The sequence below is a fragment of the Heterocephalus glaber genome, unplaced genomic scaffold (genome assembly GCF_053883595.1).
Source record: "Heterocephalus glaber isolate CG9 unplaced genomic scaffold, H.glaber_assembly_v1.0 deba00000122, whole genome shotgun sequence".
NCBI classification, from domain to species: Eukaryota; Metazoa; Chordata; class Mammalia; order Rodentia; family Bathyergidae; genus Heterocephalus; species Heterocephalus glaber.
Genome location: NW_028258138.1, coordinates 80,979,182 through 81,004,376, shown reverse-complemented (window position 1 = coordinate 81,004,376; position 25,195 = coordinate 80,979,182). Strand labels below are relative to the sequence as shown.

Below are 25,195 nucleotides of genomic sequence, written 5' to 3'. Positions count from 1 at the left end.
CCACACCCTTCTGCTATGTTGTCCTGCCTTGGAGCCAGCTGACTATGGACTGAATGCCCTTAAGACATAAGCCAAACTAAACCTGTCCTCCTTTGAGATGAATGTTGGGAATTGTGTCTAGCACCAAGAAAGCTGACTAACATACACTTCTTTACACAGAGACTGTAACTTCTCTGAGTCTATTTTCTGTTTCTAAAGTGGGTATAATAATATGAGACACTTATGCAGAAGGGGTTGTTCAAGGTGTCATATAAATGCCAGGTGTTACATCATTATTTCACTACAGGGAAAGCCTGTAAAGGATGCTGTATACCTATTTAGCTTGGTGAATTTTGGCCCTTGTTTGCAACAATATGCGCCTATGTCGTGTTGTTAGCTCAGCCTCCAGGAGCAATAAAAATGCATTTCCTGGATATTTGGTCGAGACCATAAACACGGGCATGTGCCACATCTGTACCAGGGTGAGGGTGCAGCTCAGGCATGTTGGGGGCCTTGGCTTTATTACAGTGAGGGTTCGCTTGCTGCCTGCCAGGTCCATGAAAAATACTAGTTGCATCACGTTTCTCTCAACGCCCAATCCAAAGCCTGGTGACCAATCTCAGAAATTGCTTATGGCAGAGTAGATTTTATGTGTGAACAAAGAGGGGTCCCTTCCTTTAATTGTATATTTCCTCTGTATGCTTTAAATGTTCTTCTTTCTGACTTGAAATCCTATCAATTTAAGAACCACTTAAGGAAATAAATTCTTAAATTTCATTTTCTACAAAATACCTACAAAATTATCTAATGTGTAGAATGGGTAAATGCTTTTGATATTATATATCTTTTTCAGTAAATGGAATTTAGCATTTGGAAATCATAAAGTCCTATTCAGCTGTTTGAATCTCAGTGGTTAATGTGAATGTAAAGTCAATAAAGAAACCTAATACCCTGGGGAGACCTAGTGAGTGCATGTCCTGTTCCAGGTTAAGTCTCTCCGCCAAAATCTGTGAGAAGACAGTGCTAAAGCGAGTTTTGAAAGAACTGTGGAAGCTGGTTCTCAACAAAATAGAAAAGCAAATTGTTCTCCCTCCTCTGACAGATCAAACAGTAAGTATTTGAAATGTGATTTCACTTCGAATAATCTATATAACTGCCTTTTGTTTAAGTGTATGGTTCTGACCCAGATGAAATACTAACTAAATCCATTTAGGGAAAGTCTTTGGCATACAGTTTCTTAACATTGATTGATTAAATTACATTTTTCTTTCCATAGTGTTAATAGCAGTCATGCTTCACACTGGCTTGTCATTCATTTACCTTTTAAAAATGAATCGAAGTTCAATTTGTAAGGTTATTTGATCTGCATGTACTACTTTAAATTTTACTGTGAACCACAGGGAAATAGATTTGGGATGGATGTAGGGACGGGGACTCGCTGAGATGTGGCAGCTGCCCGACAGTTCCAACTCTGCTCTGTGTAACTTTTCACCTTCCTGTCCTGCTTCCCTCTATTCCTGGCCCACTTAGAGGTTAAGAGAGGAGGGAGCTTTTAGTGGACCTGAAGAGTGCAGTTGCATCACATGCAGGAAAATAAACAAGAACCAGGAAGTTCAGTTGGCAGCGGAGTTGGAAGTGGTCAAGTGGCTGCACAGGGCCGGGGACTTCAGGTCACGCACCTGAACCAGCAAGGAGACAGTAACCTAGCACAGGCTTGTCATGGAAGAAGTGTGCTTTTCTGTGACTGAGGAGGAGTAATTGAGGCAAATTGCAAGTAATTATAAGCTAAAATGCATGTTGACAACATTAATCGTGCATACCAGTCCCTATTGATCCAGTGGAATTATAGAGACAGGAAAATATTTTTATAAAGTATGCCAAGAAACAAAAATAACTTTTTCGTGATTTTCTGCCAGGGAATGATAAAATATAGAGCACTCTGCTTTTTTCTGAGTGCCATAAATACGCGGTTTAATTGGTGAGGGTCTCCATCTGCGGTGGGGAACCCGGACACGTGCAGACGCATGCGAGGCTTGTTCCACTGCAGTGTGTGGCCCAGGCTGAACCTCGCCTGCTCCAGGGGCTGATCAGGGGAGGGTGTCGCTGCCCTCTGGAAGTGGACTGCTCCTGTAGAAGTTCCCTCCATCAGTGGCTCTGGGAAACAGCAGCACCGTAACTTCCACAGGAGAGGAGCGAGTTGTCCTGCTAGCTGTGCACAAAACTTGCCGAGGAAAAGCGCAGGGGGTTCGCAGACTCCCCCTGGAGACTCATGGCCAGGCCTCACATGTGAACCCCACTTCCCTGTGCTCCAGACCTGGCCAGGCACTGGCTCTGCCCACATCTCTTTGAGTAACGATTACTATTTCGATAGTTCTTTGGTAGCAAATTCCCATGGATTTGATTGCCTTGCTGGTGCTATTTCCTCCATAAACCTTTGAAGAATATGAGGCTTTAAGTAATAAATAAGTATAAATTTAAGTACATAAATGATATAAACACACAAAGCCTCTCTGGAACGTTTTGTTGTCTGCATAGAGGTTCTTCCTACAGCAGAGTACCCTCACTGGCCTTTCCAACCGTGGACACCTCCAGGTGTGAACATGCACCATGGCTTCACTCCTTCACTCATAGAGCAAACAGCATCGAGGTTCTCAGGTGCACGCACTGTGCTGGGGGCTGGCAGTAAAACACGAGCAAGCTCAGCTGTGGGCCCTGCTCTCATGAACTGGGTGTGCCTGACTCCCTAACGACATGGAGACTGTTCGCGGTTCCCTTTACTTGGGGGATACTCCCAGCTGCTGACAAGTGCCAGGCAGGCGGCCACTGAGTGACCTGCCCGGCTCCAGGGAGAGCCGCTCCGCCTGCCCGCTTTCGAAGCCATATTTTGAGGGAGGGGTAGGAGCTGCCTCTGGCAACCTGTGTCAGTAAAGGTGTGCAGGCGCCTCTGGGGCGGGCTCTGCCCCGCTCCTCCAATTGGTGGGCAAGGCTGAGGCGGGACCTGAGAGCCGGAGTGCGTGGCAGCTGGGAAGGGGACCCTCGCTGGCTGCTTTCCTGCTGCGGCCGCCCCGAGGTGTGGGGCTGACCCGCCTTTTCCTTTGCTCTGTATATTTCTAGGGGCCTCCGATGATTTTTATCGCAGCGAAAGACCTTGGACAGTTATCCAAACTGAAGGTAAGAGGACTGAGGGAGCTGGCCTGAGAAGTCAGGCGCTGACCCACAGCGCGCAGCCGCCGCTAACGCTCCTAGCGACCCGCGCCTGGCGCTGTCCTTGGCCTCGTGACCGCGCTGAGCCCTTGGAGCTCAGCCCTGCAGCCCTCAAGGGGTTGCTTTTGGAGCAAGGTAGAGCACATGCTTCCTCTCACGTGGGAGTAGAGGCGGAACGGAGCACTGCACGGAAACCCAGCGGTCTAGAAAAGACCTGAGGTTGGAAAACACCCACAGAAAACCCGCAGCTCTCACCCGGCAGGCACGGAAAACAGCTGAGCTCAGCCCCAGATGGCGAGAGCCTGTGGATGCCTAGGGCTTTGCACGTCTGTGTGCAGGAGCCCCCTGTCCCCACGCACGAGGCCCCAAGGGACAGAGACCCCGAGAGTGTGTGCTTCCCACGGGAACCTCAGTCCCGGGAGCAGATAGTGCCCTTGTTACCCCCAAGAGTTTGCATTTTGGTGAATTCTTTTAATTCCTAAGGCAAAGTACGAATAAAATGGTCTAAAAAGGTTATTTCAGCAGCACTGAAATAATCTGAAGGATGGAACGAAAATGCTACTATCCATAGCTGATAAGAATACAGCTTGGCTGTGCACACAGTATCCGTGACTGAGCCTTGCTAGTGTTCGTGAAAATCGTGGCTCTGCCCAGTCATTCCCACAGGAATCCCAGACCTCGCAGTCCTCTGCAGTCAGATGCAAAATACCAAAAAAGTCTTACAATTTACAAAGCTACTCATACGTACTTTTACCGTATTGCCATTTCCTTTTTCAATAACTATAAACCTCTTTAAAATTCAATGTATTAGTTTGAAAGCAGACTTAATCTGCTGGAAAGATCCTATTTGAAACTATTGAACTGATGGATAATTTCACAACTCCTATATATAAATATTAATAGATGCCTACCTTACCAAAAAAGACAGGATAATGTGGAGAACTACTGTGATTGTTTTTCTGCATTTGGCTATGATTTAGGATTGTTTCACTAAACAATTATTCAGCATGCTAATTACTTCACTGTCTGGAGCTTCATAATATTTGTATATTATATATACCTGGTATCACTGTTGAATGGGTCTGATTTATCTGACATAAATCTAAGTAAATAGGCATGAATATTTCCGGATGGCCAATACAGTGTCAGAGACACTTGGTGAAGCAGGAGTGACTGGATTCGTGGCATTTTGGGGGGTCAATAACCCATCGCTGTCCTCTGCCAGACACCCCATATCTGAATGAGCTATTGTTACATCCCAGAAAATTATTTCTAGCAATAAGTACATTTGCATAGCACAACACAGCCCACTTATTAGTGTGTGGGGAGGAATACTGTGATTACATTGTGAAAAATGGTCAGTCATTGAACAGAGAGAGCCACTTGATATAGAATCTCTGTACCTGCTGTCCTCAGCATTTCCCTCTAGTGGAACAAACACCCCCAGTCATCAAGTATCAGCAGCACTGAGTCCTGCGGTTTAGCACATAGCAAATGGGAGTGGAAGTTCCTGCCTCAGCGGGAAGAGGCACCGTGAAGGGCCTGGAGGTGGACTGCACAGTTCCAATGGTGTCCAGAGACAGTGGCCCGTTCACACACAGCCAGCCCTTCCAGCTTCACTGAAGATCCCAACACAGAGACCACTGAGGCGGCTGCCTCGCAGATGCCAGCATGGACCCTGCAGCATGGAGGGGTGGGTGGGAGGCAGCTGACCTCCAGAAGTCATGGCGGAAAGAGAAGAGGGGGAACATAGGCCAGGCCCCAGGTGCCGGGGGCTCTGTATACTGTGCTGGAACACAGGGCCAGCGAGCAGGGGAGGCTGGAGCCTGCTGCCTGCCAGCCTGGTGAGCCAGCAGGAGCTGCATGGTCCTTGGCGGCCGCCATGCAGGCATGCACACAGCCTCAGCTCCAGACAGAATGCCAGCCCACTCTCCTGGGCCGGCAAGGGCCATTAAGTGCACAGCAGATGCATGCTGCCTGTTGTCAAGTAGAACATGGGGGGGGGGGGTGATTTCTCTTTATTTACTGTATTCTCCTCCTTCATACCATCATTTCTGTAAATAAGCTATGAATAATGGGTTGAGACAGATGACTGAACAATGAGGAAAATCCATTGTAAAATAACGAAATCAGTTCAAAATATTAAAATTATTTTAAGACATTAAAAATCTCCACAGCCAAACCTAGCTGGTTCTTGGGGCTCTGCTCAGGAATGAGGCCACCTTGGGGAGCCAGGGGGATGAGGTGCTGAGACTGTGGGCAGCCATGGGGAGGCTGAGTCAGGCAGTGCCCGCACGGAAAGGCACAGACACGCACTTTTAGGTTCCTTCGTCTACTTTTCCAACATTAACTTTGAGTGAAAATAAAGCTGCTTCCCCGGGAAAGCTCTGCTCTTTTCAAGTAGGTAGCACTTCTTTCTTTGGCAAAATGTCTACTTGGTAAATATATGGCAAAAGAATTGTTCACCGTTGTACCCACTGGGCAGGAAATGTGGCGTGTGAAGTTGACAGACCGAGTCTGAGAGCGGCTGCCTAATGAATGAACCTATTTTCCAGGAGCACCTGAGTCGGGAGGATGCTCGGGGCCTGACGCCCAGGCAATGTGCTGTCCTGGAGGAGGTGCTGGCCACCGTCAAGGTGAGGACCCGCGGCCCTGGCCGCCAAGGGGGAAACAGTTTCCTCCCCGGCTGTTAGCCTGTGTCCTCCACCCTGAAAGTGTGCCGGACGCCTTTGTGACTCAGGTTCCAAAGTCGGACATCGTCTCCGAGCCTGGTCAAACCGATGATTCAGGGGCCTTGGGGTGACAGGGTTTGCTTTTCCCCTTTCTATGCTTGTTGAAAAGAATTTTGAGATAGCAAACTTTCTACTCTCTTGGTAACACAATAGATTGGTTTTATTTTCTATTGAAAATCAAAGGCCTTGTATTTTGGGCACTGAGGTCTCAGAGCCAAAGTGGAGCAGAAGCCGGGGGTGTGAGCTGAACGCGTGCTCCTCGAGGTGCAGCCCGGCACTCTGCTCCCTGCCATTCCCGCTGGCAGGCCACAAGCAGTGCATATTTGTGTGTGGCGTCTACGCCATCTGCTCTCTGGAGGGCTGTGCTGCGCTGTGCAGGGTGAGTTCCGGGCACTGAGGGCAGGACTGGCCAGGCTGGGAGCAGCTGGGCTCTGCCTGGAAAACAGTGCATACCTCAGCACTGCCCATCCTGGACTGCACTCCATGGTGCCAGTGTCTTCTCTGAGGCCACGTCCTCTGCAGCCTCGAGGTTGAAGCCAAAGGTGAAGAAGCAAGGCCCCCATGGGAGTTCAGGCAGGGAGAGGACAGAAACCGAGTGTAGAAGGAGCCGGCAGAGTCTCTGTCTGGAAATGTGGTAATTGGGCAAAATAGTTTTGAGGAAAAATGGAAGACGACAAAATTACAGGGAAAGTTTGAAACCAATTCTTCCCCTGTCTGAGAGGGAGGGGAGAGGGTCGCAGCCCCCTGGCGCCAGCAGGAAGAGAGGGCATCCACCCGAGCCAGGCCGTGGAGGCTGGATGCCAGGGAAGGCCCAGCGTGGCTTTGTCAGCAAAGGGAAATGCCGAGGCATGTTCCCAAGTAGCTATCCAATCTGATGCACACGAGAGGACTTCAGGGAAGTCAGCATAAGTTCTCAGTATCTGTCAGACGCTTTCTACAAACGAGGGATGGGGTGGTTATGCTTGCATCTAACTTTGCAGAATGAACCGTCTTCGTGGATTTGCTGAAAGTGTGATGCAAGTGTTGGAAGCAAGAGTGAGGATAGAAAAGTGCTACCAAGATAGTGTAGGAAAAACCAAAAAGGAGATTCCTCCGGCAGTCTTGTGAAGAGACATTAGCACGTTCCCGTAAGTCAGTAAAAGTAGATTTGGAAAGATAAACAGTATATGACAAATATGAAGAGTGGTAAGAATTTAGAAAACTTTATTTGGATTATAAGAAGAATGGCTTGCAAAGCGTGCACAGGGTCTTTATCCTGATTTTCACTTAGCAGTACTCTCTTCATCTCAAAAGTCCAGCCAGGTCTAAAATATTGCATTTTCTGTAGTTTCATGAAAAATAAAAGAAATAGTTTTTTTTCAAGATTAAAAACATGATACTTTGTAACAGCTCTTTCCAGTTCCATTCAGCTGTGGTAGAAACCATGTATTAAAGTGATAGGGAGGACACGGTTAAGATGCCAGGAGAGGGCGTAGACACACGGGGAAGCCGGTACCTGCCTGACCCTCCAGAGGGCCCTCAGTTCCTTGCTTGTGCTTCCAGATGGTCTCAGAGGACATACTGAAAACCCCAGCCTTGGGTCTCCATCTCCTACGAGACAGTATGACATCCGAGGACAGGAAAGAGCAACAAGACTCCCAGAGACAGAGACTGAGAGAAGCTGGGCCTTGGGCCAGTCTAGGCTGCTCCGGCAGCAGAAACAAAGGCACCAAGGATGCCCAGGTTTATTCATTACAAGCATGGGAAGGAGGGAGCTGGGCAGGCCTCGGACACCTGCTGATAAGAGTATCACAGGCAGGCCACTAGTATCCTCTGCAGAAGAGAACAAACGGTTCCCTTGGAGGGGAAGAATTTAGTTCAGCTGACCTTGGCTGGAAGTGAACTTAGCCAAGCCCTGCCTCTTCCTGGACTAGGATTTAAAACTGGGTAGCAGCCATTAGCAAAGGAGCAGTAGGAGAACAACTCTGCTGTCTGACATGCCCATTTGAGCCATGTAAAGCTTCGGTCTGACTCCTCAGATAACACACAGCCCAATCATGGAGGGGCGAGAAGCTTGTGCCATTGTAGCCTGCTAATATGTGACTGCTACAGTCTCAGATGCATATTTAACCCTCTAAGAGCTCTGGAAGGAACATGACGGCACCCTTTCCTGTGTGAGGTTCACTGAGAAATCCTGGGCCAGTGCCTCTCTGAGGACACTGAGATCCACCTGTACACAGGAGAGAGACTCTGAAGGCTATGGAGAGAGCCTGAGCCTCAACTGCCTGACTTGGGTTACAATCAGCCCGAGGGAATGAATTAGTAATAGCTCTGAATAGCTCCTCCCCTCCCCTTCCCTTCCAGGTCTTTCCTGTTGCCGGCTCCATCTCTGCCTATGCTGGTGTGTTGTCTTGGGGTGGCCGTGCCTTCTGGTGGCAGCTAGGTTCACCATGGAAACAGACCTCCAGAGCGCACCCAACCCTCTTCTGAGGATGGAGAGTTAAGATCAGGCTAAACCTCCTCCTCAATACATCCATTTAATATTTTTCCACTCTTTATGTATCGTATGTTTCTTGAAGAAAAGGACTCATATTTTTTCATCCTTCAAGGCATTTGCAACAATTCTGGACTCCTGATCCTCGACTGTATTGTCTGTGTGTGAAAACATTTTAATTTTTATAAGAAGATCAAAATGTGCAATAATTTTAAGCATATTATATTTGCCTCCTCTAAGGAGTAAGGGAAGGCTTTTCTTTCTGCATGCTTCCTCCTCTAGCCGTTGCTTCAACTTGCCTTCCCACAGCACGCAGCTGGCATCCAAAGGAGACGCTTCTGTGACCAGGGCCTTTCCTGAGGAGGAGCTGCAATGGCAGCATCTCTCAGGCAGCTGCTTCCCATTGCCCGCCTCCTCTGGGCACACCCTGAGTTTCCTCCAGTGCTACACTTTGAAAGTACACTCCAGAGCTTGCAGATGCCTGGACTATTTTATTTTTCTGCATCTCTTTGAACGCAGATAATTTTGATTTTTCAGTTCATTGTTCTTAAAGAGTAGAGCAGGGGATGTTGAGTGTTCATTTCAGGGGGTGGATCAGAGTCACTCTTTGCATCTTCGGAACCCTCTGAGCTGTGTGCATGACGGGCCCAGGAACTACAGCAGCCGGGTATTCCACTTCCCCCAGCACTGTGGCCAGGAGAGAGAACTGTCCTCCGAGCGTAACAGAATATTATAAATGTGTGGTCCTCTGTAAATGTTCAGGGGAAACATTCCTGGTCTCATCGTCTTTCTGCCTTCCCCATTGTTGTTTGTGCGTAATGCAGGAAAAGCACTAACCTCTCTCGATGATACTCATTGTCAGTGCGCAGGCACCTTCCCTACCACCTTGGGTATAAACTCTGACATTTTGGGGGTTTGTTGGACAGTGATAGCAAAAACAAAACAGAAACCCAACCCCGCATGTTGTATTTTTCCCAGGCAGGCAGATTTCCCGGAAGTCAGTGTAGCAGATCGATTTCTGCACCATCGTGAGACTTAAGAATGGGTAAAGTGGGGCTGTAGGCCCCTGGCCTAGAATCTTAAACAAGTACCTGTGAGGTGTAGAACACCTAGGCATGGCTCTCGTGCTCTGCAAACAGGCGTGGCTAACAGCTGGCAGTCCACACCAGGGCTGCTCCTGGAAGGCTGCTGACAGGGCACTTCCCTGTGCAGTAACTGAAGTTGGGCTGAGAGGAAGACGTGGGCCTTTGAGAGCCTCTTTTCTTGAGAACTGAATTAGATGATGATGACGACCATGATGATGGTTAGCGCTAAGCCGATGCTTCCTGCCTGTGTGTTTGCACCCACCTTGAGAGTGTTGTGTTCTTTTTTTGAGCTGTGTTATTTCAGTAACACAACCCTTCCTCCAACACTGCTTATGTAACTTTCTTTTTCTTTTTAGCAATACTTCCATGCAGGAGGAAATGGCCTAAAGAAGAATTTCTTGGAGAAGAGCCCCGATCTTCAGTCTCTGCGATACGCTCTCAGTCTTTACACCCAGACCACGGATGCCTTGATAAAGAAGTTCATAGACACACAGACTTCACAGAGTAAGTAATGCATCGGGGCTGAGGGCCAGGCAGACTGCACGCCACCACTCTAAAGTTCAGCATTCCTGTAAATAGTGTTATTGTTCTGCGTGGAGTGAACTGAAACCTCATGAGGATGGAGGGCTGTGCTAAGAGTGCCAGCTGGCTGTGGGGTGCACACTTGTGATGACAACCCAGCCGGGCAGCCTAGCAATCTTGAAAGGCCTTGTCTCAAAATAAATAATAAAAAGTGCTGGAGATGTAGCTCAGCGCTGTGACCAGTGCTCACTGCATCTCCCACCACCCACCAGGAAGGCTCTGCTGAGCAGGGTGCTACAGATGCAGGGCTTTGGCCCCTATCTGGCAGCAACCTGGACAAAAGGGTTGTCTGAGCAATATTGGCCCCACAGGGATGTCATGGGCAGGGCCCGGTGCTGCCAACACCCTTCGGTGCACACAACAGCCCTGGAACAGCAACAGCAACAACCCATCCTGGAAATGACAGCAGCGGGAGCTGAATCTTGAGAAGTGATGCATGTTAGGCAGTTTCCTGTCCCAGGGACAAAACACCTGAAACCCACAACTTAAGGGAGGGAAGTTGTATCTTGGCTCATGGTTTCAAAGGTTTCAGTCCATGGTCAGCTGGCTGTGAGCCAGGGACATCGGGGTGGACGAAAAGAGTGAGGTGGAGGAAAGCTGCTCAGTGCATGACATCGGGAAGAGAGACAGCAGGAAGGGGCCGGGACAGAGTATAATCCCCAAGGTCACCCCTAACCTGTTCCTCCTCCAAGGCCCCATGCAGCTCCGTCCACGTCAGTGGCCACACACCCATGGCAAGGGTGTGGCCGCCTTCAGCCAGTCTCCTCTCCAGGTCTCTGAACCCAGGCAGGCCGACCCTCAGGACTGCCCGGAAGCCCATGTACATTAGGCCATGGTAAAGCCAGAAAAGTTGGCCTGAGGAGACAGGAAAGGAGAGACTGGGGCAGACTGGGTCATGAGCAGAAGCAGGAAAGTGTTCCAGAGAGGAAGTCTCCAGGGAAGCCCTACGCCACGCACTCTTTAACTCTAAAGCCCCACATAGCAAGTATATCAGCAATATATTCCTATTAGGAAAAAAAGTTTATTTTGCTTTTGAAACAAGATGTGCCAGATTAGCATTATTTTGATCAATAGGTACTCTGAAAGGGGTCGTAGATTTCCTGTACCTGTCAGTTTGAGATAGCACTTAAAGAAATTATTTTAATATTTATAATTTTTAGATATTTTTTTCCTTTAAACATTTGTGGTTTAAATTGAATATTTAGCTTGCAAAATTGCACCTTTTTTTCATTATTTCCCCAGGATGTGTTACTTAAAGCTTTAGAAGCTAATGCAAAAAGATTTCTTGCATCTTGATTATAATATCTATCATAAAAAGTTTTCCTACAGTTATTTCATTATACCAAGGGCTCTTTGAATATTTCATACAGTAGCAGACAGTGACAAATGGACAAAACTTGAACACAGTAGCTTTTTCAGTGGTAACACCACACTTTGGAAAGAAGTGCAGAATGACAAATGGCCCTGCCGTCCTGGGCCCCATTCTGTTTCTTATCTGGGCTTTTATTACAGCACAAAGAACATGAATTACAAAGGCTTTGCACAGAAAAGAGATATTTAATGTCTAAGTTAAAACTCCCGAGAAGAAAAATAAGCTTTTGTAGCTAATGACTGTAAGAATTAAAATGTATGAGTAAATAGTTTTATTCTATGAGCCATCCTCTTCTTCACCTCTTGTGAGTAAACTCTTTGAGTCCCTGCTTATTTGAAGTTTCTTACAATTGAAATCGGATCATTTTGGTCGTTCTAATAACCTATACCCTGCACAAGTGGAGTAGGATGCATTTTAATTTGAAATAGAAAATAGAGAGCTGCTGGTTCGCATCTTGGAATCTATGAATATATTACAACATAATCGTTACATTGCATGAATGTTATGTGGCATTGGTCAATCTCATTTTTATAATTTAAGTGGGAAAATTTCTGACAATGTCCAGAATGGTGCATGAAAAAGTCAACAGATCATATATTAAAAGCACACTTTTAATCTCAGCGGTAAAATTTGGAAATCTCTCAAGTGGAAGGCTTCTGGGGTCATGTTACCTGGTGAAAACATTAATTATCCATAATTACGTTCCTCAAAATATAAAAGATGTGCCCAGAGGTAGAAGAGAAACCATCCTCTAACGGTTCTCTGCGGAAAGGGTCTTTTCTTATCAGAACTGAGAGGAAACTGAGCGTAATATTTCATTGTCAGAAGAATTGGGACCCAGGGCCGAGTGGACGCGAACCCGGGGTGGCCGTAGGAGAGTGCCGAGGACATCGGCTGGTGGGTACGTCGCACTGAGCTGCTCACATGCCTCGGCCTGACGCCGGCCAGAAGTGCTGTCCGCCAGTTCACCGGTGGCTGATGAGGCCTTCAAGCAGCCAAGGCTGGGAATCCTCTCCCGGGACCCCCAGCCCGGCCAGCGCTGCTCTGCATACAGGAGGTCAGCACAGGGAGAAGAGAGGAGGACAGGGCTCCTGGACCGTGCCTTAGTCCCGCGGAGGCTGCCCACAGGCCACTCGACGAGGAAGCGCGTGTGGTCCCCTGGCGAGGTCACGGTGACGCTGGGCAGACGGGCCAGGAGGGCAGGTGGCGGAAACAAGGCCTCCAGTGCCGCACTCACTTCAGCAGCAAAGAAACCCCGTGTGTGGAAAGAGATCCCAGGCCCGGCTTCCTTCTCGCTGCTTGTGAACATCCGGGAGGGTCTCTGCTGCTCTCTACCCTGTGTTTGACCTCAGCGAATCTCCCATGCAGGCAGGAGGTGGTCTGCACGCTGACACTTTCTGTTTCCATGTGAACAGTGCCGGAGCACAGCATTGCTACGTGCCCGCCCGGCCGGGTGCTCCGTGGTGGGTACTGTGCTGGGTACGCTACAGCGGAAGGTGCCGCGGCCGCCTCCTGCACTCCCCCCGCTCCGAAGGCTGAGCTGTGTGGACCGCCTTTGCCCACGCCCCTGCACCCTAGGAGCGGCAGCCAAGGCGAGGGCCGTCCCACCCTCCAACCCGCTGTGCCGGCTCTCCGCTGTCTCCCCCAGAACTCCGACTCCCAGGCTCTGCGACGAGGACAGGGCCGTGAGTGGCTCTGCTTCCCTCCGTTTCCTGGATCCCCTCCGCTGCCTGCCATGGCCCTGGAGGGGCTTCTGTCTCTGCTGCTGCTTCCCGCTGCTGTGGTCTGCAGGGCTTCACTGGGTTCCTTCTGTGACAAGCTCTTCTGTGAGGTCACGAAAGATCGTTGTCTTAGGTTAGGAATCAGAGGGACCCAGTCCGCAGGGAGAGGGCAGTGTGGTCAGGAGGAGCAGCCCGCCCCGAGGCTCCTCTCCCGAAGCAGCCCGGCCGCTCCTCCCGCTGCGCTGACCTTGCCCTGCGTCCTCCTGGAAAGGCAGTCGGGCAGAGGCTGGACTCAGACCCTGAGCAGTCTCGGTCTGCCCAGTGTGCAGGCCCTGTGTTGGCTTATGTGGGGCAGCGTGGCTGCCAGAGCGCCGGCTCACTAACGTGGTCCTGTCTCTAGCTAAGAAAGGGCTTCGCTGTTCCTGAGTCCCAGTTGGGTGTGAAACTTGGAAGAATAATTTGTACGCGGCGCTCTGAATTAAGGACTCAGGAGCGCAAGGCTTGTGGTTCAAGACGGCCGGCGCTCGGGCTACGCTGTGCTGCAGGTGGTGAACCCAGCCTCATTTGCGCTTAGTTCTCTGTGGCGGCGACTAGGAGAGTGAATACAAGTGAATACCGCATGTGCATTTTCTAAGCAAAGCACCCTGACCTCTAACTCCACGTCTGGGGATCTGACTCACAGCCTCTCGCCCCTCGCTGTCTGCGTCCCCGCACTCCTCCACCCTCTCTCCTTCTCACGTGGCTCTGGACACCCTGCAGAGACAAGACGATCTCCGCTGTGTGGCGTCCTGTTCCAGATGCTCCTGGTGAGCACCCTCCTAAGGGGTCACCACCTTCACTTCCCAGAGCGGTAGACTCACAGGAAGCTGGCCAGGAAGAGGCCAGCAGGTGACAGCTGGAGGCTGAGGCAGGAGGCAGCGGGTTGGTTGTTGGAAACAGGGACTGAGAGCTTGGGCAGCTGAGGATGGAGCTCAGCATAGAGCAGGTGAGTTGCTAAATCCCAGACACTCTCGCTATGAGGTTTCTTTACAGAATTTCAAATCTAAGCAGCAATTACTTTTGTGCGGCAAATTACAGTATAGTAGGTCCTCTTTCTGGCTGCTTATGGTTTTCTGGACTTTCAAGCTATCCCAGAATGGCCAGGTATTTGTTGTTGAATCATAATTTTCCTTTGAAAAAGAAAATACAGGCAACACGCTTTGCTTTCAAAGTAAATAAGCCTAATCCATTACCAAGACATAACCGATGCACAGCCATAGATGTGAGCCCTCGAGAGCTTGTGTCCCTGTGGCTGGGATGAGCAGGAGGCCAGTCACACTTTCCCTGGGGACCCCAGGGACTTGTGGGGAGGGCTCCAGAGGAAGGCCCTCACCTCTCACGGCAAGAGGAGAAGAGGCTTCAGAAGGAGATGTGGCCTCCGTGGCTTCCGGGGACAGCTGGAGGCCCAGCTGAAGAGCGGGGGCGCAGGGTGGCAGGTGCCAGAGCAGGTGGGGCCACCTGCTGCTGACCACAGCAACCGCTGGGCTGCATGCTATCCCTGCAGGCTTCTGCTTGCCTTAAGAGTGTGTTTATAGCCTGTGGGCAAAGCATCACTCCAAACTCACAGCCATGGAGTACAGTCAGTGCAATTCTTCTTTTCCAGCTGGACGTGGCGATGAACACCTGTAATCCCAGCACTGGGGAGGCAGAGGCAGGAGGTCGCTGTGAGTTTGAGGCCAGCCTGGGCTACATAGCAAAACCCTGACTCAAACAAAACAAAACAAAATGAAATCATGTGCTTTATACCTCAACATAGATCCTTGTGAAAACCGCACTGAAAATAACAACGGCAGGCAAAATGGGGTACAGGAAGATCCATGAGAGAAACCAGGAACATGCTAAAGCCCGCCCAGGCCGGCTTCAGCCTGCACAGTTTCCTCCCTGATTTCAGATGTTAGCTTCCACGTGAACGGCATTGCTGCTCTGCACGTCATAGGAGAACCCAGAACATGGCCCCTCCTAAGGTGTGAAGCACGGGCTGTTCTCCCTCCTTCCCATTCAGTGTGCATTCGTGGACAGAGCCCTGTGGGTGACATAGAGCCCTGCTCTGTGGCACCTGCCCTGTGCTTGCCATCATGGCCCCCTGTGTTAGGCCTTCCGAAGTTGTTTGGACCCCAACTCCACCCGGTCACCTTGGGTCTGGTTAAACCTCTCCCAACTCAAACCCCTCTGCCCTGCGGGCCCCAGGACCCCTGGCTCAGCACCTGAGTCACATGGGGCTGTTTCCACTGCATCTCCTCCAAACCTGCCAATCTGCAGCCCCTCGGGAAAGCCAGGGATTGCAGCCCCAGCCTGGCTGGCTGGCATCCTGCCACCTGCGGACCCTCGCTGTCCCTGATCTCGGCACGGCTGCGCCTGCCCTCCAAGTCCCCCTCCTCCCTGGCCTCCTCTCATGAACCCAGAGAAACTAACTGCTCCAGGTCGCGGCCTCCTGGACACCAGCATCTCAGCAGAGGGACCTCAAGAGCAAACAGGGAGAAACCAAATTACAAATCCCAACCGAGAGCTTGGCTGTTGCCTGACAATCTTTTATGAAGATTGACAATGTTTATGAAGCAAAATGTGCCTGTGCAGGCCACGGATGCCTAGCATACTCCCGGCTAAATTGTGTCACTATCTTGCACTGTGCAGCTCCGCCTCGCTTCTTTTTATTTTCCGCCTGAAGTCATTTAATTCCCTGGTTTATAACCATCTTGAATTTTCTTTCTGTAAGAGACAGGGTGACCTGATACAGCACCCATTGTGGATGCATAAGCCCCAGGGTAGAACGGAACTACAGGGCACAGTCCAAGGGTGGCAGGTCCTACATCCCTGCGTGAAGACAGTAAGCATGGAAAATCCAGAAGCTGTCATGGGAGGCTCAAGAGCCAGTAGGTACAGTGGAAAGGAAAGAAGGAAGTTGGCTCTGCTTTTCCTCTGCGGTAAAGCCTTTGGAAGTTGGCCGGTAAAGGTCTGAGCTGCGTTCAGAGAGCAGGGCGGGCATCGTGGCCCACGTGCGGCCCACATGTTCACTAAGCCGAGCCCACCCAGGACATCGCTGCATCCACGTGCATCCCGATCAGAACTCGGGGCTTCTGCAGATGAGCAGAGTCCTAGGGGTGACTGTTTGACAAGTGAGAGCAACAGCGATGGTAAACACCAGAACTGAGCTCAGATCCAAATCCTTCCAGCTACAAGCTCAGGCTGTTTTTGGCTAAGCAGAGAAATGTGTTTTTTTCTAAACATCTGAACCAATGTGATGACCGTCTGAATGAAACCCATTTTGGTGTACAGCCTTCTCTCTTCAGCAGTGGAATTGAGACCTAACAGTAGGATTTCCATTGTGTGGCCCCAGTACTGACAGACACGAGGACCCGCAGACACCAGCTCAGCACGGCTTTTGCGCTGCCTGACGCTGGATGTATGTGGCATGGGAAATGAGACAGATGGCCAAAACCAGGATCTGCTCCCACCCTGGAGACCTTCCCCACAGAGGTAGAAGAGAAAGAACTGTAATTATTGGGTGAGGCCCCTCTCCCTGGCCTTTCCCCGAGTCTCCTCCTCTGAAGACACGGCTCTGTCTGACCTGTCACTGGAGCCCAGCTCCCTCTGGAAGTCGCTGTCCCCAGACACCGCTGCCTGGGATCAGGGCTTCACCTGTGAATCTGGCACTGCGCAGAGGGGCACATTTCAGTCCATAACAATTAGGTTTCTGGACTTTGTTTTATTTTCATTTTGAATCAACACATTATACATATTTTGGAGCTCAATGTGACATTTCAGTACATGTGTATTTTGTGTAATGATAAAATCAGAGAAACTAGCAAATCTCTTGCCTTAGAATATATGTCTTGTGGTGAGAACACCGAAAATACCCCTTGGGCTGCTTTGAAGTATGTGAGCATTTCTGGAAACCAGTGGCCACGCTGCCGGGAGTACCTCAGAGTGCGTTCCTCCTAATGGTAGCACTGTGCCTCCCCGACCACCTCATGTTCCCCTTCCCCTGCTCCTCACCCTCTGCTCACCACTGTTCTCTCGACTTCTACAATCATCTGTTTTAGATTTCCAGAGAAGTGAGCTCACAGCGTGGTTTTCTGTGCCCGGCGTAATGCACTTATGAGGCGTCCTAGCTCACCCCGTGGTCATGAAGGGGCTCACTCTTGTCATGGCTGAGCAGGATTCCGCTGTGTCACTGTGCCACGTCTTCACACCTGGTTCTTATTTGAAGCTGCGAAAACTCCCAGTCACCTGACCAAGGGCACGGCGCAGGATAACAAAAGACAAGACAAGATCTATACTGCATAAAGGGGGCCCAGGACAGTCAGAGCTCTTACCAGGCTGAGACGCTGACTCCTGGAGCTGTCACTGTTTACTGAACGCACAGCTCCTTGAAGAAGTCAGGGGTGGTGCAGGGACAGGAGTAGAAAGCGCTGACTCAGGCAGGTCCCTAGCAACAAGGGAATGAGATATTGTAGTAGGGACAGCTCAGGGAAATTTGTTTCTTCCCATGGATTCATTTTTGCCTCTGTAGGAGCTTTCTGTAGGAGCCACACTGCCCTTAGCTGCAGTACTGTCTTGCCATCCAAGACGTCAGAGCCACGTGGGTCAATGAGACCTCCGCTGTGACCAGTGGTGGGGAGTTCCATTCTCACACACCAGCGGCTGGCTCTTCAGGCAGCCACTGTGGGCCAATAGGCAGACTGACTTTTACTATGAAAGCCAGCTTATGAATTTGTGGCTCGCTCAGGGTGGTCTCCATCAGGTTCTCTGTTGATGGACGCTTGTTTGATCCGCGCCTTGGCTACTGAGAGCCGCACTGCCATGACGCAGACATCACTTAGCTGCTCTGGCTTCATCTCCACTGGACACAGAACCAGTGCTGGACCTGCCGGGCTGCACAGAGGGTCTGCTTATAATCCAGGAGTCCTTGTCCTGCAAGGGTTTCCCTTCTCCACAGCCTCAGCAGCTTGTTAGACGGGGGTGAGCTAATACCTCAGTGTGGTTTGGGGTTGCGTTCCCTGTTGATTAGTGATGTGAGAACTTTTTCATGAAGCTTCAGCCACTTGTATTCCTCGAAAAGGTGCCCATCTTTAAATGTTCTGACCATTTTTTAGTCATTTGCTTTTTACTATTGAGTTTTCGGAGTTCCTCATATATTCTGAATGCAGACGTATTGTTTTCAGATATTTCCCCATGGGGGAGGTTGTACTTTGCTCTCTAGGTCTCCTTGGCTGTGAGGAACTTTAGTTTGATGGAATCCTGTTGTCTACCTTTGCCCTGTTGCTCATGCTTTTGAGGTCGCATTCCCCAAAGTCCTGCCTTGTCTGATATCCAGAGCTTCCCCCTGTTTTCTTACCATAATTTCATAGTTTGAGATCTCACATTGAACTCTTTAATCCACTTTGAGTTGATTTGATGTGTGGTGAGAGACAAGGACCTCATCTTGTCTGTCTGCAAGGGACCCCCATTCCCAGCACCCCCCCCCCCACTGAGGAGCCATCCTTCCCACTGCATGCCTGGAAGGTCAGGTGGCTGGGGACACTGGAGGCTTCCAGGGCTGGCAGTCTTTGCTCTGTCAGCCTAGATGCCTGTTTTCATGTCACGCTGTGCCTTTTGACTCCTATTTCTTCCTAGTGTGTTTTAAAGTCTGGTAAGTGTGATGCCTCTAGCTTTTTTGTTTGGCTATTTGAGGGGGTTTGTGGTTCTATACAAACTTTTAGATTGTTCTTTTTTCAACCTCTGTGCAAAATGTTCCTGGAATTTTGATGGAGATTGCACTGACTGTAGGTCTCTTAGGATAGTGTGGATATTGCACTCTGTGACCATGTAATGTCTTCCATTCACTTGTGCCTTCAGTTTCTTCCATCAGTGCTGTAGAGTTTTCAGTGTAGAGACCTTTACATCCTTGGCTGTTTAATCAGGATTTTTCATGGGTGTTTTCTTTTTTTTCCTTTTTTTTTTTTTTTTTTTGGTAGCTGTAAAAAGTGGTATTGCTTTCCTGACTTCTTTGCAGATAGTTTGGTACTAATGTACAGGAATGCTACTGGTTTTGTGTTGGTTGTCAAATCTTGTTAGTAGGTTGAAGGTGTCTATTAGACTTGACAGTTTTGGGGAGTCTGTAGAAGTTTATACCAGTGTCATCTCCAAACAGAGATGATTGACTTCTTCCTTGAAAATCTGGAATGCCTTTTACTTCTCACCTGGTTGTGCTGGCTGGTACTTCCAGCACTATTTTGGAGGAGCAAAAATTGGGCACTGTCATCTTGTTCCAGACCTTAGAGGAAAATCTTTCGCAGACTCAGTATGGTGCTAACTGAGGGTCTGTCACAGAGAGCTTTACTGTGCTGAGATGCACTCCTTCCATACTTAGAGTTGTTACTATGAAGGATACTGGATTTTGTCAAATGGTTTTTCAGCATCTACAAAAAATTATTATACATCTTTTTATTAATGTATTGGTGTATCTTTATTGATGTGTGTATGTTGAACCATCCTTGCATCCCTGAATGAATCCCACGTGGTCACTGCAGGTGATTTTTTTGTGTTGTTGGATTTGGTTTGCTAATATTTTATTGTTAATTTTTGTGCTTATCAGTGATACCGATCTGTAGTTTTCTTTTTTGTTGTCTTTGGTTTTGGTATCACAGTAATAGTGGCTCTATTGAATACACTTGGAAATATTCTCTCCTCTTTGATGTTTTTAGTATAATCTGCGAAGAATTAGTACTAGTTCTTCTTTAAATCTTTTGTAGAATTCAGCAGAAGCCATTGGGGAGTTACTGATCCAATTTCCTCATTGTCAGTCTATTCAGATTTTCTCTTCATGATTCATTGTATGTCCTAATGTCTAGAAATGCATCCATGTCTTCTGAGTCACCCAGTTTACTTGTGTGTGATTTTTCATAGTCTCTTGAGATTCTTGGTAGCTCTGCGGCCCCTGGTGTAATATTTCCTTTGCAATCTCTGATTTTTGAGTCAGTCTAGATAAAGATTTGTCAGTTTCATTGTTTCAGAAAAAACAAAGACCTATAGGTTTTGTTGTGATATGTTTCCATTTTTGTCTGAAGGAATTTTAAATTTTCTTCAGTGGCACCTTCAGAATCCCATGGCATGTAGTTTAATTGTCATGTGTTTGTAAAGTGTCTGAACTTCTTCCTGTTAGTGATTTCCAGTTTTATGTCATTACAGTCAGAAAGGTTACATGGTGTGATCTTGATCCTCTTAAATTCCAGCTGTCTTATGCCTAAAACTCTCTATTCTTGAAAACATTTCATGAACACTCAAGAGTAGGAGCACAGCACAATGTTGCCTGGAAGGCTCTGTGTCTGGCAGGTCCATTTGGTCTAGAGTACAGTTTCAATTCCCTATTCCTTTGTTAATTTTCTTTCTGAATGACCTATTGCTGAAAATAGGAGAGTCGGAGTCCTTCTCTATTATTGTACTGCAGTCTCTCTCTCCTTTTAAATATCTTTATATTTACTTTATAAATGTATATGTTCCAATGTTAAGTATAACATGAATTTTGAGTTATTATATGATCTTTCTGAATTAACCATTGTACCACTACACAATGGCCTTCTGATATGGCTTGTGTCTAGATGTCCTCCCAAAGGCTCATGCAGTCATAGGTGGGGAGTTTTAAAGAGGGCTGAATTAGGGTATGTGGATATGGGTTAAGGGTGTGGATAATGAAAGCCTCACCCTGGGGTAACCATCAGATGGTTGCCTGGATAGCATACAAAGGGAAGAGAGAAGGCAAGCTTGCTGCAGTTTGCAGCTTACCACCTGCCTTGCCATGGACTGTTTTCCTCTGTGATGCCCCTCTGCCATGCCACCCTGCCTTGAAGCCAGTCAACTATGGACTGAAATTTCAACAAACTATTGGGAGCTCTTCAGACTCCCAAATATCTATTGGGAAAATGACAGGGAATAAAAAAATGATTCAGAAACAATATTCAATATGCAATGAGGGACCAGGAGGAATCTATCTCTAGTGGACAGGCTTCCAAGAGCTCCACAGTGGGCCTGCTTTTATTTAGTCAACAAGGAACACAGAGGAGGGGGAGTGCATGATCCCAGGAACACAGGGTAGTAAGATTAGAATAGCAAGATAGACACCAAGTTCAGCGTCTCAAAGGGGAACAAGTTAAGGTCCTTCCTCACACTAGATGTCTGCATTTTATATTGCCCTCAGCCTTATGTTATCCTGCCTCTCTGGAGTCTGTATGGCTTTCCACACAGCAGGAAATCACACTTCTAGGAAGTTAATGGGACCCTGGGCCTGCAGGCCTGTCACCTGGTGCCTCGTCCATCTATGCATATCATGGCTGGTCCCCAACAATGAGCTCTGACCTAAATAAACCTTTTCTCCTCTAACTTTGGGTGTCAGATTTTTGTCTCAGCAATGAGAAAAATAACCAAGACACCTTCTTTGTCTCTTTTTTTCAGTCCTTGACTTAAAGTCTATTTTATCTAATACAAAAATTGCTCTTCCTGCTTGCTTTTGGTTTCCATGTGCATGAGCTCCCTCTTTCTAGCCCTTCACTTCAATTGTATGGGTGTCTTTGCTGATGAAGTGAGTCTCCTATAGACAGCATATGGATTATTCATCAGTGAGGACTTCTGACATTTTATCAGTTGTTTTCTGGTTGTTTTCATAGATCCTTTTTCTCACTTACCTTTGTAGTTGGGTAGTTTTCTGTATTGCTAAGTATCAATTCTCTTCTTTCCTGTGTACATATATCTGCTGTCACTTTTTCCTAGGTAGTTTCTAAATCCAAAGGACTTATATAAAAAATCTTATGGTCTGAACGGACTATTTTTAAGCTGATAACAACCTAACTTTGATCTAGACCGGTGATGGTGACCCTCTTAGAGCTTTCAATGACATCACACAGCCCACTGCAGCACACATGCCGTGGGTTCACTGCCACTGGTCTAGACCTTCCCCTCCTCCTATATGTATTCTTCTTGCCTTGACTGACCTCTTCTTTATTTTTTGGTCCTTAACAACTTGCTATACGCATCCTAGTTTTAACTGGCATTTCCTCCCTGAGAGTGTCTGGCCAGGTAACAGAGCATGTACCCTGTTGGGGAAGACAAATCATAACTACAGTCTCACATCTGTGAGCTCACTGATCAGCCAGAAGCACTGAGCAGTGAGGCGTGGTGATGGATTCATGGCTCCCCGAGAAGAGGCCGCCCAGCTCCCCCATCAGGCAGCAGACTGGAGACGCGTGAAGACCCTCGGACAGTGACTGTGTGGAACAGAGCCCCTAGCTATCCACTGGTGCGGTGCAGGGTCCAAAAGTTCCTCACCACGTTTCAGAAGCGAGTAGGACTGATCTTGGACATCCAGCCTGGGTAAGCTACTGCAGGCTCAGGCAGATGGGCTCTTGCTGTGTCCTGGGTCAGGCGGAGTCAGAAGGCAGAGGACCCTGGGCAGAGGGCACAGGGAGCCAGGACCCCTCAGGCACTCGCAGCTGGGTCTGCAGACCCCTGGGCGCATACGAGCCTCTTCCTGGTGGATGTCAGCTCCCTTTCCCTGCCTCCCTTTAGTTCACCAGCAGCCCTGAAGCCCCAGGCATTGTCTGCTCACCTACAGAGGAAGCACTCCTGAGCGGTGAATTTATTTTCTCCCATGAACTGGACTTTCTTCTGTAGATATTGTCCTATTGTTAATCACCTCGAGTCCTAGTGCTGCCATTTTTAAACTTTGCCACACGAGTGAGTTGTGTTTATTTTTTTAACTGTATATCCTTTTATTGGAAGAGTGAGTTGTTTAGCTTCCTCACTCCTCCTTTCCCTCCGCTGTAAAAGGAGGCCGAGTGGCACCCCGAGTGTGGCCGGTGAGCAGATTAAATGAGCATATATATATATATACATTCCCCTAGAATAATGCCTAGACAGCAAGTACTTGATAAATATATTCTCATTTATGGAACTAAGAAATTATTGTTGTTTAAATTATCTAAGACAGTTATGTTTTCAGCTATTATTTTGCCATGAAAACTACATGGACATACACGCCTCACCACTCAGGCTGTGTGTTTTCAGTGATACAGTTGCACAACATTCTCTGTAGAAATAATTCAGAATTCTTGGGCAGCTTCCATTTGTTTAATTCTTTGGCTTATTTGTACAAACTCAGTTTTCTAGTGACTTGCATTTGATCTTATGTAGAAATGCAGTTAAATAACTGAAAAAAGTAGTTTTCTACTCATTTTATTAATCACTTCATCTTTTGAAGATGATTAAAAAGAGTAGCCAAGATATTTCCTCAATGCATGACACATATTAAGTATGAAAATGACTGAAATCTTTCAGTGATAGAATGACTCTTGTAGTAATTGTCTTCCAAGGGCTTGGCTTGAGGGTTTTAACGGAACAAGCCGGTGATTCTGGACAACACCTGGCAGGACTGAGTCTGGCTGAACTGAACAGGGTTTAAGCTACTTAGGCTGAAAATTCAGACCCGAGAGAGAGATGTTCAGGTTTGAGCTTAGAGAGAACATCCACAGAAAGTTGTCTCTTCATGTCGGGGAAATACTGTTAATTAGTGTCTTTCCGAACGGAAAAGCCACATTCAAAGGGCTTGTCCTGAGTCAGAGGCGACAGCGCCTCCCTGTGAAGGTCAGGTGACTCCTCCCAGGCCCAGGCTGCCGGAGGCCAGCAGAGGTGGGAGTGTTTGGTTCTGTGGGTCCTTTTACGTATGCCCTGGACATAAAGGCAAAGGGTGACCACAATGCAAGGGCAGTGGCTGCGGTGCTGAGCTTGCTCTGAGAAGCGTCTCCCAGGCACAGGCACAGCAGTGACTCGAGAGGCCGCGTCAGGGAGCCCCCGGGGTGGCACCACCAGGGCAGGAGCCAGGGCCCAGCCACTCACTTAATAGATGCTTTCTAGTTCCATTCATGGTGCGTGTACAAAGTGCTGATACTCACATGTGATTTTGCATCCTGCAACTTTGCTGAAGTCTTCAGTTCTATTAACTTGTTAGAGTTTGGGGGGGTTTCCTTATATAAAATTGCATCACCTGCAAACGGACAATTTGACTCCCTCTTTTCCAACTTGGGTGGCATTTATTTTTGTCTCTTGCTTGATTGTTCTGACTACGACTCCAGCATTATGCTGAATAAATGGTGAAAGTATGCTGAATAAATGGTACAAGATCTCTGTCTTGTTTCGGATCTTAGAAAGCTTTCGGCTTTTCCCCATCTGGTATAATGTTAGCTGTTCGCTGATTGCTCATGGCCTTCTGTATGCTGAGGAATGTTCTTTCTAGACCTCCTGTGTTCAGCATCTTAATCCTGAGGGTGTTGAATCTTATCAAATGCCTCTTCTGCATCTCCTGAGATGGCCATGTGGCTCTGGCCTTCACTTTGCCAGCGTGGCTTATCACAGCATTTGGTCTGCATGCACTGAGTGCTTCTGTATCTTTGGGGTGAATCCGCTTGCTCGTGGTGGGCCATCTTTTCAGTGGTTTCAGTTTGCTAGAATTTTGTTGAGGAGTTTGCATCTATATTCATCAAGGATATTGGCTTGTAGTTTTCCTTTTATGCTTTGTCCTTCTCTGGTTTTGGTATCAGGGTAATGCTGGCCTTGTAGAATGTGTTTGGAAGAATTCCTTCCCCTGCTTTTTCTTAATTACATGAAAAGAATCAGTATTCTCTTTTTCTTTAACTGTTTGGTAGAACTCAGCATGAAGCATCTGGGCTGGGCAGTTTTGATTACTGATTCAATCCTGTTACTTGCTATTGGTCTATTCAGCTTTCCTAGTTCTTCATGATTCCTTCTTGTAAAGTGTATTTCCCTGGGAATTTGTCCATTTTTTCCTACGTTATTCAATTTGCTGCCATGGAGTTGTTCGTAGTAATCTCCAGTGATCTTTTGTGTTTTTGTGGGGTAATCATTCCCTTTTCATTTCTGAATTTCTTTCATCTCTGAGTATCTTCTCTCTTTTTTAAATCAAGCTAAACTTTTTCTGTTTTGGTTATCTGTTAAAAGAACCAGCTCTGTTTCATCGATTTTTT

General features: G+C 48.0%; 1 protein-coding gene across 7 annotated transcripts in view; it reads left to right on the top strand.

The window, feature by feature from the left end:
- Nucleotides 1–25,195, top strand: part of Unc13c (unc-13 homolog C) — a 456,112-nt gene that overhangs the window by 409,357 nt on the left and 21,560 nt on the right. For all 7 annotated transcript variants that reach the window (XM_087217356.1, XM_087217351.1, XM_087217371.1 and 4 more), the window contains 4 exons: nt 966–1,089; nt 3,094–3,150; nt 5,739–5,819; nt 9,830–9,977. In XM_087217356.1, the coding sequence (XP_087073482.1) occupies nt 966–1,089; nt 3,094–3,150; nt 5,739–5,819; nt 9,830–9,977 (410 nt within the window). The remainder of the gene's footprint in view (nt 1–965; nt 1,090–3,093; nt 3,151–5,738; nt 5,820–9,829; nt 9,978–25,195) is intronic.